The following is a 14,794-nucleotide window of genomic DNA, read 5'->3' on the forward strand; positions in this document are numbered from 1 at the left end:
AAAATTGTTTGTTGAATGAAAGCGCAGGCAACCAGTAGCACAGACTTGTTCCTCTCCTTTATAACTGCTTACGTGCCTAAGGACCGGGTCCTCAGCTCACTGCACACTGTCACCCGAATCGCCCATCAATTTATCACGTAAGGCAATCGAAAAATTCCAGGTGTATCTTCCCGTAAGGACCCGGTCTATTGAACTGGAAAGCTAAAAGTAAAGGCGTGTTAGCATACGGTATTTGTAGGGGTGGGATAGCAGGATGGGAGGGAGATGCAAGAGGGAGGAGTTATGGAGATATATGTATAAGTATAGCTGATTCACTTTGTTATAAAGCAGAAAGTAACACCATAGTAAAGCAATTATACTCCAATGAAGATGTTAAAAAAAATAAAGGCGTGACAATTGCCCTTCGACCCACCTCTCCCATAGGTCGCCTGCTCATTTAAATAGTGCGTTCCCTCGGGTGCCACTTGATAAAATTTTCTGAGCGTTCCTTGAGGATTCGCCAGAGGCGGCTGGAAGCTCGAAGTTCACCTGCCCAGGTGTCCGCGGCGCTCGGGGAGCCACCCTGGCCTGGCACCTGGGGGTCGGGTCCCCGAAGTCCCATTTCGGGGGGCTCTGCTGGCTGCGGTGGGCGCAGGGGCTGCTGCCAGAGCGTACCCTCCTTTCCCTTTCGCGAGACGCTGGGTGCCGGCGGGGACCGACACCTGCCAGACGCCTCTAATCCCCTTAGGGCGCCACGCCCGCCGCGCGCGGCTCGGGAATAAGTGAGCGCAGGGCGCGCAGGTGAAGCTCCGGCTCCGGCTGCGAGCCGCGGAGCCTCCAGTTTACGCGCAGGGCCCCGGCAACCGCGCGGCCATGGTCTCGCCGCGGGGCATCGGCACCTTCGTGGTGTGGGACTACTTAGTGTTCGCCGGGATGCTGCTCATCTCGGCCGCCATCGGCATCTACTACGCCTTCGCGGGGGGCGGCCAGCAGACCTCCAGGGACTTCTTGATGGGCGGCCGCAGTATGACCGCCGTGCCCGTGGCGATGTCCCTCACCGCCAGCTTCATGTCGGCTGTCACGGTCCTGGGCACCCCCTCCGAAGTCTACCGTTTTGGGGCCATATTCAGCATCTTTGCCATCACCTACTTCTTTGTGGTGGTCCTCAGCGCGGAGGTCTTTCTCCCGGTATTCTACAAACTGGGAATTACCAGCACCAACGAGGTACAGGGTGAGGGAGGGCCCGGGGAGAGGTGATGGGGTGAGGGGAGTACTTTTCAGCTCCTGGAGGGATTTTCCTGGGGGCAGGCTCACCACCACATCCAAGTCTCTCCCCGTTCATATCCATCACCTCTTCTGCCCGCCCCTTTTAGGGAGAGGTGTCCTGTAGAGGCGAAAAATAATCTCGGGACTTAACATTCATGAGCTCAGGGGAAGAGAGAGGCTCCCAGAGTAAACGGAGTTATTTGGACTAGTGCTCAGTAAGGCCATTTCTGCTTTAACATCTTTGATTCCAAGTCAAGGGGAAAGATTTTTCAACTTGTTATCTTGGGGAAGGGTAAGTCTCAGCTCCTCCTTGAAAGGAATCCCCTCATTCCAGGTCCTCGGTCCACTCACTTTTCCAGGAAGTACGGGTACTCTCCCCTCCTTCCCTCTCGCAAACATGGCTTCCACGGAGAGTCAGGCACTCACATGGTTAAGGTTCTGAATCTCGTGTTTGAGACCAGAGTCTATGCTTACTAGCTGGGTAACCTTGGCTGACTTAATTAACCTTTTGTGCCTCTTTCTAAGTCTCAAAATGGGAATAATTATACCACCTACCTCATCTGGTTGTTGGGGGGATTAAATGAGATGATGCAAGGGCAGCATTTAGAATAGTGTCTGGCACAGGGTAAGTGCTGAGTAAATGTTGGCCATAAGTATTGGGGTGATGGTGGTAGAGGTTGTTCCCTTGGGGTCACTAGGAAAATTTGGCTGCAGAGTTCTTAAGCATCTCCGCCTTCTCTCTCTGCGGAGAGATGATTAAGGGAAACCATCTTTCCAATTGCACAGGTCCCCTGGTTATAAATTTTCTCAAATCGTCTGCCGGAAAGGGCTTTGCAAAGATAGTGTGAATGTTTGGTTTAGTTTAAAGAGTTGTTGAATGGGAGTGTCAGGGGAGGATAAAAGTTTGGGGGAGTGGTCGGGCCCAGTTCCATGAGTTCCATGGACAAACCTGCAGAAGTGGTCTCTCTAACAGACCATTATCCAAGGACCCCGAGCCTCATTCTCAGCAGCCACCTTGTCCTCGAGTTCATGTAGTGTTTGCCCCAACCCAGAGCCACTGGATGGTGGTTTCTTAGTGAGGCTGGTTCATCTGGTGCTGGGGATGGGCCCCAATGGCACAACAAGTGTTGGTGACACACTGCCTGGGCTCTAGTGAACTCATTGCAGGGTGAGGTGCCCCTGGTGCAGCACTGCCTTCTTTGCGCTCTGGTCATGGTGTTTGAGAGCGTTTAGTCATCGCCCCAGAAGTGAGCAGAGTAGAGTTTCTTTGTTTTGCTCAAAAGTGACAAACTGATTACCCCAGACAAACTCAGTTTTAGGTCTTTTTTGTTGCTGTTGACCCTTATAATGTTTTGAAAAAAAATTAATTTAGCATTTAATGATGAGAAGTCAAAGAAAATTCCAGATTCTGACTTCTTCTGAAACTTAAAAGACTAGTGACACTGGGCCCACATTCCCTGTGGCAACAGGAACCCCACTTTACAGCCGTTTCTCTCATTCCCTATTAATTTCTATATTGAGGTCTCTTCATTGTATCTGCATGGTTACTTTCTTATGGTAGAGAAATCTATCTGCATTTAGGTCTTTATCAAAAATGCAAAAGGGGGCTTCCCTGGTGGCGCAGTGGTAGAGTCCGCCTGCCGATGCTGGGGACATGGGTTCGTGCCCCGGTCTGGGAAGATCCCACATGCCGTGGAGCAGCTGGGCCCGTGAGCCATGGCCGCTGAGCTTGTGCGTCCGGAGCCTGTGCTCCACAACGGGAGAGGCCACAACAGTGAGAGGCCCGCATACCACAAAAACAAAACAAAACAAAACAAAAATGCAAAAGGGAAAATGGAAAGGACTGAAGGGAGTTCTTGCTTTGAGGGAGATGTCAGAAGACATATTTCTTAATGGATATGAGGAATATTTCAACCTGGTAATATATGAACGCCTGGCTGACCCAGTTGGTGTATTTTACCTGATGAGATCTGTAGGCATTTCGAGTCCGTGAGCTCTGATCTGTAGTTAGCCAACTCCAAAACCCAGAAAGGGTTTGAAGAACCTGGCAAGAGGACTTCAGTCCCCATAGGTGAATGCTCCTCTCATAATCACTGACCTGTGCCTCTTCGGGTGAGCAACGTTAACTCAACCAGAAGCAGATTTCCCACACATTTGCAGGGGTGGAGGCTAAGTTAGCAGAGTTCCAGCTAAAAATGGCAAAAAGCAAACGTTTTCTGAATGCTTAATACAGGCAGGGCACTGGGTTGCCTGTTTGACATACATTATCTGACTCAATGCTCAAAATAATTCTTATACTGTGAGAGCCCCATCTTGCAGACAGAGATTCCGAGTAAGTTAAGCTACACAAGAGAGCCTGAAGCAAAGTGGACACATGCCTAGAGGCTGTGCAGTGGTGCGTACTGGCTGAATCTGAAGGCTCCGGTGAGTGTTATAACCCTTAGTGGAGTTTAGAATGGTGCAGGCAAAAGGGGCATGGTGCAGGACACAAGGGGCTGTGGACACACTGGGGGTGTCCACGCCTAGTGGATGCCAGGCCACTGGGGACAGGGAAGTTAGGTAACGTGCTATGTCCCTGGCAGTTGGTCATGGAAAACACTTTCTTGTGGCATATTTTGTTTGTTTTATGCTGAGAGGTGGAATCAACTATACAGAATAAGAAGTCCAGCATTGAGATACCCTGGCATTCTTGTGCAAGTATGAAATCTTTCCCTAGTTCCAGATTGTTAGCTACAATTGGCTGTTCAGAAGCATTTGTGATATCTATTTATCACTGTCTTCAAGGTGTAGTCCTGATAGGTGTATAGCGACCTCCAGATTCACAGAGAAGAAATATGCAGGAGCCCAACTGCATTCACCGTCTCTTCAGGATGTTTCTGGATCCGGCAAAATCAATGTGTTTGAACTACGTTGCCCAGACTCTCTCTCTCAATCTCTCTCTCTCTCTCTCTCTCTTTTAAAAAAAATCAGTAGAAATCTTAGCGTCCCTAAGTTATTCAAAGTACTGAGGACTATGAGAGATCTCAACTGACTATAGGTGTGACTGAACCAAACTTGGGTCCGCTCGTCCATGCACAGTAAAGCCAATCTACTGACACCAGGTTGCGGTGGAGGAAAGGGCAGCTTTTATTATTAGTCTGGGGCAGCTAATGATAAAAAATTCCTCAACTCCCCCAGTGGGTTTTAGGGAAGCATTTTTAAAGGCAAGGTGAGGGAGGGGAGTCACAGAGTATGTGACCACCTTGTGCAGCATTCTCTGATAGATTGGTGGGGAGGTGATAGGGCAGTGTCACAGGGGTTAACATTATCAATCCTCAGGCTCCAGTAGGTCTGGGGCTACATGCTCATGGTCATCAATTAATTAACTTCTTCCATTTGATGGAGGTTTTAGCATCTGTAAAACAACTCAGGAAATGTGCATCAGATACTGTTATCTTGGTACTTTGGGGAGGAACTAAAGATTCTGTGACTGCCATATTGCTGATTTACTGTTTGAATTGTTACTAGTTCTCCTGGCCCATCTGCTCCTTTGTCACTACACGCTCACACCCTTTCAATCATTAATTCTTGAGCCAGGCTTTTGTGACTCAGGGGAGGCCTGGAAGACTACAGCTGTTCTATAAACAAGAGGCAGGCAGAGGACATGGGGGCAGGGGTCTGTCCCAGGAAGTTACCATAGGGTCCTGCTTGGTAACATAGACACCTACTGTTATTCTGTGGTTTTGTCTAGAAATCCTAGAGCTATTCTCTGAGCCTACTGATCAGTGACTTGATCTTTAGGTATTTCTTTAGCAGCCCAGTATCTGAGATGGACAAGACTGTCCCCTGCCATTCGGTAAACAAAGGATGTTGTGGCCACCAAGCCATCAGCCACTGCAGCCACCCCCCATGGTGCACCCTGAGGGGAATCCAGGATGGAGGAAAATAGGATACTGGCCCTAGATAGATAAGATGTATACGAGAGGAAGGCTTTCAGTAAGCTCAGACCCTTGCATTTTCCCATACACAGAAAAGCACTAAAATCATTAACTTTGTCCGTTCTTTGTGATTAGCAGTAATCTTTTGATGTTCAACTACATGTTTTGTTTCCCAGCAAATACTCCTATGTATCCTGGCTCCTCCCTTACCTCTTTGGAACAGACCCTCAGAGCTGTCTGAGAGGCTGCCACCCTGGGCTATAGTCCTCAGTATGGCCTCAGAATAAAACATAATTCTCAACTTTTTTCATCCAACACTGAGATAGTGATAGAATTCTTGGTTCTGTCTTGAGTTAGTATTGTGAGAGGGGGGAAAAAAAATATATATATATATATATATATTTTTTGTTGTTGTTGTTGTTGTTGTTCAACTTGCTACATTCTTACCTCCATCACATTTTCCTCTTCAGTTTTCTTTAGTCTCCAGCAGTATGAATATACGTACCTAGAAAAGGCAAAGACTTCTCTGTCAATTCATGGACATTTATTTTTAATAGAGTTTTACTAAAACAACTCAGAAGAAATAACACAGCTCTGTTCCCATGCTTCAAGACACTTCTTGGGTTTTCTAAAAAGTCTTCCAAAATATACTCGGATGATTTCGACTTATGTAAATCACTGAGATTTAAATTCTCAGGCCTCTGGATTTGGTTACCAGCTTCGTAATGTACTAACTCTTAAGTGAACAGTTTACAACATTTCCCCATCCATTTACATCGTTTGATAGTCTCCAAAATCCTGCAGAGTAAGTGGGGAAAGAATGATTACTAGGATCCACATTTTCAAAAGGAGGAACTTGAGATTTAGAGTGTCCCAAGCTCGTGGAGTCAAGAGTAAGGCTGGAACGAGGGCTGGAACTCTTGCCCCAGAGCACTCACTGCACTGCATTGTATATTCATTACTCCTCAGTTATTTTAGGACGTCCTATTATGTGTCAGTGCCACTCAGTCACTCTGGATGGATCTTAGACACATGGGCAGTTTTCTTGTCATTTTGAATAACAGAGTGGTTAGGTGCACAGAGTTTGTCATCAAATGATCCCAGATTTGCATTGTGTCTCCAGCAATTATTAGGTTGCAGCCTTGGTATTCTCTCAGTGAATACCCAGTGTGCTGGTTTCCAACATGCACTTATGCATAGTAACTGCCTCATGGAGCTGTTGGGAGGACAGGGCATGCAGCAAATACTCTATAAATGTTAGCTGTGATTATGAAGCAAAAACATCTGGTGTCTTTTCCTCTGATATTTACCTAATGTCAGTTTTTCCTCCCTCATTTTTCCTGCTATATGAAAAGACTACTGTCAGCCTTAGAATTCTCTCTATATGTAGTAATAATATTCAACTTAAAGAATGTCTTGGACCCCGGCTTCCTTCCAGCTCGAAAATCCTAGGATTCTAACTCTGTAATACATTATGATCTATAATATTGGAGATAAGCACACTACTGACATACCTCAGAGATATCACAGGTTCAGTTCCAGACCACCACAATAAAGGGAATATTGCAATAAAGCAAGTTGCACGAACTTTTTGCTTTTCCAGTGCATATAAAAGTTATGTTTACACTATGCTGTAGTCTGTTAAGTGTACAATAGCTCTGTGTTTAAAAAGCAATGTACATACCATAATTTAAAAGTGTCTTACTGCTAAAAAATGCTAACCATCATCTGAGCCTTCGGCCAGTCGTAATCTTTTTGCAATAGTAACATCAAAAATCACTGATCAGAGATCACCATAACAAGTATAATGATAACGAAAAGTTTGAAATATTGCAAGAATTACCAAAATGTGACACAGAAACATGAAGTGAGCAAATGCTGTTGGGAAAATGGAACCGATAGACTTGCTTCACGCAAGGTTGCCAGAAACCTTCAATTTGTAAAAAAATGCAGTACCTGTGAAGAACAAAAAAGCAAAGTGCAATAAAATGAGGTATGCTTGTATATTATAAGGTATCGCAGGTGTCACGCTTGGCTCTGAACAGAAACTTACTTAGGCCGATTTAAGTTAAAATTTTTTATTGTAAGGATATGGGAGTAGCTCATAGCATAGGTGGAAAAGCTGAGCAAACAGACTTTGAAAAGGACAGAAGGGAGGGCAGCCTCTTCAGGCCACCCTGTCAGGATCAGTCTGCTTCTGCTCCAATCATTTTCTGTCTTTATATCTTGCCTCTAAGATTCAAATACCCATCGAGAGGAGAAGCTGATTGGCTGAACATGGGTCCTGTGACTATCTTTTGGCCTAGGCTGAGCACCTTGATTGTCAATTCCACAATTGCCTGAAGTGGGAAAGGGTTGATTCCCTAAGTGTATCAAAGGAAATGTATTGGGTAGATACCAAGAGAAAGGGGAGGACAACGCTTTGCTCATTCTGAAAATGCAGAATATAATTCCATTGGTATGACATTCTGCAAAAGGCAAAACTCGTAGGGATGGAGAACAGGTCAGTGATTGCCAAGGTTTAGGGGTGAGAGGAGGGTTTGACTACAAAGGAGCAAGAAAGGAGAAACTTTTGACGGAGTTTCCTGTGGGTGATGGAGCTGTTCTGTGTTAAAACCCATTGAACAGTACTCTAAAGCAAGGGTCAATTTTTCTCTATGTAGTTTAAAATAACAGTGAAATAGGAATGCAGAATACGAATTAGTTATGAAGTTGCTTTAAATTTCTAACTCCTTTACTTCTTAAGCTGCTGGGTTTTTTTAAAATTAATTAATTAATTAATTAATGGCTGTGTTGGGTCTTCGTTTCTGTGCATGGGCTTTCTCTAGTGTGGCAAGCGGGGGCCACTCACTATCGCGACCTCTGTTGTTGCGGAGCACAGGCTCCAGACGCGCAGGCTCAGTTAATTGTGGCTCACGGGCCCAGTTGCTCCGCGGCATGTGGGATCTTCCCAGACCAGTGCTCGAACCCATGTCCCCTGCATTGGCAGGTGGACTCTGAACCACTGTGCCACCAAGGAAGCCCAAGCTGCTGGTTTTTAAAAAGTGTCCAGAAGTTTTACATATTAACCATTTTTCCTTTTTTGGAAACAGTATTTAGGACTTCGATTTAACAAATATGTTCGTCTCTGTGGAACAATCCTCTTCATTGTTCAAACAGTAAGTAACCCTCAGTTCATTTATTTTCTCTTTTTTTCATGTACAGTGTTTTTAAACAAGGGATCTGGGTCAAGCTTATTTGGTAAATACGTGAAAGATTAAAAAGGGATGATGAAAATAGGAGGAAACAAAAAAGGAAAAACACTTGTCACTACATAACATTAATCCTTAAGATCATTGAACAGTGTTTCAGCAAATGCATTACTTCCTGGGAAAACAGAATGATTTAAGTAAACATGGAATATTTAACACAAGCAACACTTATGTTACTTTAGGAAAGTATGGTTTTCCCTCTTACACCTCCCTCTGTCCCCACCAAAGTGACAGTAAGGGCATTACTGAGATGACAAAGATATTTGAAGGAACTGTAGCAGCTGATAGTAGGAATTGTAATAAAGGGAAAACACGTTGTATGTTTCATAGTACTTTGCAACATGTTAAGCAATAAACTTAATAGGAAAAATTAACTGACATAGGAAGACATTAGGTAATAATTTTCTTTGTTTGAAAGCATACTTTAAAAAATGAATCGGTGCTCTCTTTTAAAAATCGAACTGTAAAACCCAACTGATGTACTCATTGATATAAAACAACAAAATCATGCACTCTGGAGGAGTTTTTAAAGCCAACTACACAATCCAGTACTTCAAGAATATGCAAGTGTAGATTTACTGCTTGGCACAGATGGAAAGCAAAGATTTGCCAAGCAATCAGTGACAGAGAACGCTTCCCACCCTTCATCCAGGCTGCTGGAGGCTTATCACTATCATTGTCACATCATTTAGACCTAGCTTCCTCTTGGCAGCTAAGTGCTTTAAGAATGAGTTTGATAATGGAGGTCCAGGAAGGAGTTTTCATTCTCATCCGTTTTTATAATTCCATTTCTCCATTCAAAAGCTACCGAAACGTTTGCTACAGCAGGACAGAGTGCCTTTGCAATTATTTAACTTGACTCCATTTTACATCTTTGTAAATTATGTAACTTAAATTGTATCTGTCCTTAACACTTGCAGTATAAAAGGAAGGAGCCCTCTGGGGTCTGGTAGAGATTCTGACACAGAGCTGAGGCTGGTAGCTCGCATTCGACAGCGGAGTTCAGACACTCTTTGGATCATCGTTAGAAGTGCCAACAGAAATGAAAAAGTGGGGACAAATGTTAGGAAGGTGGCCCGTGGTCACATTTTCAAATCTTTAACTTGGACAGAATAATGACTGTGAAAAGCTAGTTCATTCTTGCAAAAAGAGGGGAGCTTCAGAATCTGCTATTTGAAAGACTTACTTCCATAGATCACTCATGCAATTTAATCATTCAACTACTATATAACATTTTTTATATGTTTTATACAGTAATCATAGAATTAGCTTCTATGTATTTGAAAGATCAAATGCAATGAAAATGGTATTCTGAGAAAAAAGAACATATTTATCTTACTGTTGTACCCCAGATTAATAAATATTTGTTAAGTGTACGAATGAAAAATAATAAATAATATTTAAAAGGTAGAATAGAATTTTTGTTGGCTTTCAGGAAATTTTAGGGCAAATTTACACTTTTGTTTAATTAGTGGTCATGCAAACTTTTACAAACAAGTTTCCACAATTTTCACTGTTTTCCCAATTAATTATACAGTGATTAACAACAGCTTGAAAGCATATGAATGAGGAAGCATCCCCTTTTAAATTTGTATTCTTTCTCTCTTTCTAATTGTTCTAGATCTAGGAAAATTGATTTCAAACTTGAATTGATGTATCAGTGACTATCCGCACTAAGTACAACAGGAAAAGTCCATATTTTTACACAAAATTGGTCATAAAAGATTTTTGTGACCTATGACCACACCACAAATGGAAAAGGAGAGTCAACTTCACTTAAATAACATTTTTCAAGTTACAAGCAAATTTTATTAAGTATATTGAAACTGTAGTTTTAATTCATAATTAAATTTATAGAAAAATATCAATATTTCATTTTGTAATTCATATTGTTTATTTGGTTTTCTTTTTCCCCCTAGATTTTGTATACTGGAATTGTTATCTATGCCCCTGCCCTGGCTTTGAATCAAGGTACATTTTAGAGTTACCAATATGTCACTTTCATTTGGGGGTTCACTTTTAACAGACCTTATTCTATCTTTGGGGAGATGGGGAGGCGCAGGAATGCTTCCAGTAACCTGCATCAGCTTGAGGCGGGCCAGGTGTGTTCAGTGTCTACACTAGCAGCTTCTTTGGGTTCCTGGATCATAGCTTCAAAAGATCTGTAGACTTCACTGGGCGGTGTTTCTCTGGGATGTGCCAACCAGCCGTTCTCCATCCCTTCAGAATGAACGCCCCCTGTAGTCAAAATCATGAAAGACTGCACTTCCTCCCTTTGTGGCTATAACTTGGAGCCCATCTCCAAGAGGCTTCTGTGTTATCCAGCTCAGACTCGGTCCCGTTGTAAAATCTGGCAGGGAGAGAAGCTTTTCTTCTCCCCATTTCTAATGTGGTCCAAAATACAAGAAACAGAGATCTGTGTGATTTGAAATATCAGATTGCTCCTAGTGACCAAAGGACAGATGGCTATAGTATCCCTGTAAACAAATGTGTGATGATTGTAGTGATCAGCAGATTACTGTACTCTCTAGATTCGGGCAGATAATAGCTGTGAAACTGAGATTGTTTACTGTGGCAAATGTGTGTGTTAGTCATACCTTCAAAAGCCTTCGGGGAACTCCATATTCCCTGAATTCTTATCAAACAGAAGTGAATTTATCTCTAAAACTTCCTTGTAAAATGGACAAGTGGACTCTGTGATGGGAAGAATGTGGTACACTTCCTCAAGTTAATATAAAATGGACAGACAACCCCAAAGAAAACAAGAAAAAAAAAGAAAGAAAATGGAAAACCCCAGCTAACTCCACATTCTAATTTCCTGATTTCATAATACATAGATAATAAAGCATAACAGTATTGTTGCAAAGAAGAACTTCATTATATAATGTGCTATTGAATTCTGAATGTCAGGCTTGTTCCATGTCAATATTACCAACATCATGGTTGGATCACTTCATATGTAAAGAGCTGAACTATGAACTTCATAAGTTACCTATCGGCTTTAAGTGTAACTAAAGATGTTGGCTTTTGAGTTTTAAAGGGCAGTTCTGGGCATGAGAAAGCACTGCCTTCAGTGCTTCAAGAACTCTGTTCTTATCAGTTTATTGTGCCACTCCCTAGGAGTAAATTAGGATCCAAGGACTGCATTTTGACCATTTGAGTATCAGTTGTGTATTTTACTGTACCAAAAGAGTAGACACAAGCATAGACAGGGTACTTGGTGTGCAACAGATGCTCCATAGAAACTTGTTTAGCTGAATTGGAACTTAACATTCTCTAGATACAATTTTTTTAACTTTTTTTTTAATTACAGAAAACTTCAAACATACACTAAAATAGAATAGTGTATTGAACCCTAATGGACCCTTAACTCTACACTAATAATTATCAACTCTTGGTTTAATTCACTTCCTATTTCCCTCACTAGATTATTTTGCTGTAACTCTGAGATACTTTATCATTTCATCTGAATTCCATATGTCTTTTACATACTTTTTTCATTGAGGTATAATCAACATATAACATTATATTAGTTTCAGGTTTACCATAATGATTCAATATTTGTATATAATACAGTGATCACCACAGTAAGTCTAGTTAACATCCATCATCATACATAGTTACAAAATTTCTTTTCTTGTGATGAGAGCTTTTAAGATTTGCTCTCTTAACAACTTTTAAAATATGCGATACAGTATTATTAACCATGCTGTACGTTACATTCCGATGACTTATGGATTCCATGACTGGACGTTTGTACCGGGATGTGTGTTTTTTGTTTTTTTTAAAATAAATTTATTTATTTATTTTTGGCTGCATTGGGTCTTCGTTCCTGCACATGGGCTCTCTCTAGTTGTGTTGAGTGGGGGCTACTCTTCGTTGTGGTGTGCAGGCTTCTCATTGCGGTGGCTTCTCTTGTTGCGGAGCACGGGCTCTAGGCATGTGGGCTTCAGAGGTTGTGGTGCACAGGCTCAGTAGTTGTGGCTCGCAGGCTCTAGAGCACAGGCTCAGTAGTTGTGGTGCACGGGCTTAGTTTCTTCATGTCTTGTGAGATCTTCCCAGACCAGGGCTCGAACCCATGTCCCCTGCATTGGCAGGCAGATTCTTAACCACTGCGCCACCAGGGAAGTCCAGGATGTGTTTTTTAAACACTATTGTACCTTTATCATTTCTAAAACATTAACATTAATACCTTACTGTCATCAATATAAGGTCAGTGTTCAGATTTCCCTGCTTTTTTTTTTCAGTGTTTGTTAGAGTCAGGATCCAGATAATTTCATGTAATTGTAATTATTTCATTTGTCTCTTACGTTTCTTTTTCTTGCTTTTTAAAATCGAAAACCAAATTTTATTGAGATATATTGTAGCTTATATACAATAAAATGCCCAGAACCTAAGTGCACAGTTGGATGAATTTTAACAATTTTGTGTACTTGTGTGACAACCACCTAACTCAAGATATACAATATTTCTATCATCAAATCCCCGAAAAATTTTTTTGATTCTTTCTAATGAATCGCCCCCTCCATTCCAAGCAGCCAGTTTTTATCACCATAAATTAGTTTTTCCTGTTCTTAGATTTTATATAGTGCCTTTCTGCATCTGGTTTCTTTTGCTCAACAAAATGTTTTTGTGGCATTCATTCATGTTGCTACATGTATCAGTAGTTCATTCCTTTTTATTGCTAGTATTTTATCATATACATCTACGAAAATCTGTTTATCCATTCTGTTGTTGATGGATGTTGGGTTGTTTCCAGTTTTAGGCTATTTTGAATTAAGACTGCTAAGCGCATTCTTATACAGGTTTTGTTTTGTCTTGCTTTGCTTTTTTTTTTTTTTTTTTTTTGCGGTACGCAGTCCTCTCACTGCTGTGGCCTCTCCCGTTGTGTAGCACAGGCTCCAGACACGCAGGCTCAGCGGCCATGGCTCACAGGCCCAGCCGCTCCGCGGCATGTGGGATCTTCCTGGACCGGGGCATGAACCCGTGTCCCCTGCATTGGCAGGCGGACTCTCAATCACTGCACCACCAGGGAAGCCCCTTGCTTTGTTTTTTGACACACATTTTCATTTTTAGTGGATGAACACCTGGAAGCAATATACAGTTAAATACACATTATTCTGACCCAGCACAGGGTAGGTGCATGTAAAAAATTTACGAGAAACAGCCAGATAGCTTTTCTAAGTGGTTCTATCCTTTTGCACGCCCACCCCACGATGTGTGAGAGTTCCAGTTATTCTGTGTCCTTGCCAGATTTTGTATTTGTCTTTTCGATTGTAGCCATTCTAGTTGTATGATCTATTATCTTATTGTGGTTTTAATTTGTATTTTTCTGATGACTGTTGATGTTGAGTTTACTGGCTCGTAGAATAATAAAATGAATGCAAAACAGACAAATAACCTAGCAGAAAGTGGGCAAAAGACTTGACCCGTCACTTTACAAAAGCAAATATTCTACCAATCCATTACATAGCCTATTTATCCGTTTACCCAGGCCTTTTAAAATTTCTCTCAGTAATGTTTCTCAGTTTTTGATATTGAAGTCTTGTACATATTTCTTAGATTTATTTCTAGATAATTGATGTTTTTTATGCTATTGTAAATGGTATTGTTTTATAATATCATTTTCTAATTATTCATTTGCAAGGATGGAAAAATACAATTGCCTTCTATATGTTGATCTTCTGTCCTGAGAACTCGCTAAATATATTCATTAATTCAAGTAGGCTTTTGGCATATCCCTTATGATTTTCATGTTGTTTATGAATAGAGACAGTTTTACTACTTCTCTTCCTGTCTGCATGCCTCTTATTTCTCTTCTTTGTCTTAATGCACTGTTAATGTAGAAAATTATATTGATTTTCAAATGTTAAACCAATTTTCATCCTTGGGATAAACCTCACTTGGTCATAATATATTAACCTTTTTATATATTGCTGTATTTGATTTGCCAATATTTTGTTAAGGATTTTTACAGGTTATGAGGAATATTGGCCTGAAATTTACTTTTCCTTTAATGTCTTTGTCAGGATTTTGGTATCAATTATACTGGCTTTATATGATTTGGGAAGTGTTCCCTCCTCTGTTTTCTGAAAGAGTTTGTATAAAACTGTGTATTTCCTTCTTAAATGCTTGAAAGAATTCACAATGTGGGCATCTGGGCCTGATATTTGTTTGTTTTCATAGAAAGGTTTTGGTATATGGATTCAGTTTCTTTGATATAGAGTTATTCATATTTTCTTGTTCTTATTGAGTCATTTTGGTGAACTGTATTTCTTGTGAACTAGATCTAGAAGCTTTCTCAGACTTCATTCCAACTTTTTGGAGAGACTATTCCATACGCAGTTTTCAACTCTTTTGAGTTAATACCAAAGAGCGCAA

The 14,794-nt window shown here is 41.5% G+C and overlaps 1 protein-coding gene across 1 annotated transcript in view; it reads left to right on the top strand.

Annotated features, from left to right (window-relative positions):
- The first annotated feature begins 675 nt into the window (after window positions 1-675).
- Window positions 676-14,794, top strand: part of SLC5A8 (solute carrier family 5 member 8) — a 69,928-nt gene continuing 55,809 nt past the window's right edge. Inside the window, exons 1-3 of the mRNA XM_065886909.1 lie at window positions 676-1,203; window positions 8,255-8,320; window positions 10,333-10,384. Coding sequence (XP_065742981.1) covers window positions 853-1,203; window positions 8,255-8,320; window positions 10,333-10,384 — 469 coding nt within the window. The 5' untranslated portion in view covers window positions 676-852. The remainder of the gene's footprint in view (window positions 1,204-8,254; window positions 8,321-10,332; window positions 10,385-14,794) is intronic.

Source organism: Phocoena phocoena, chromosome 11 (assembly GCF_963924675.1).
Source record: "Phocoena phocoena chromosome 11, mPhoPho1.1, whole genome shotgun sequence".
Taxonomy (NCBI): Eukaryota; Metazoa; Chordata; class Mammalia; order Artiodactyla; family Phocoenidae; genus Phocoena; species Phocoena phocoena.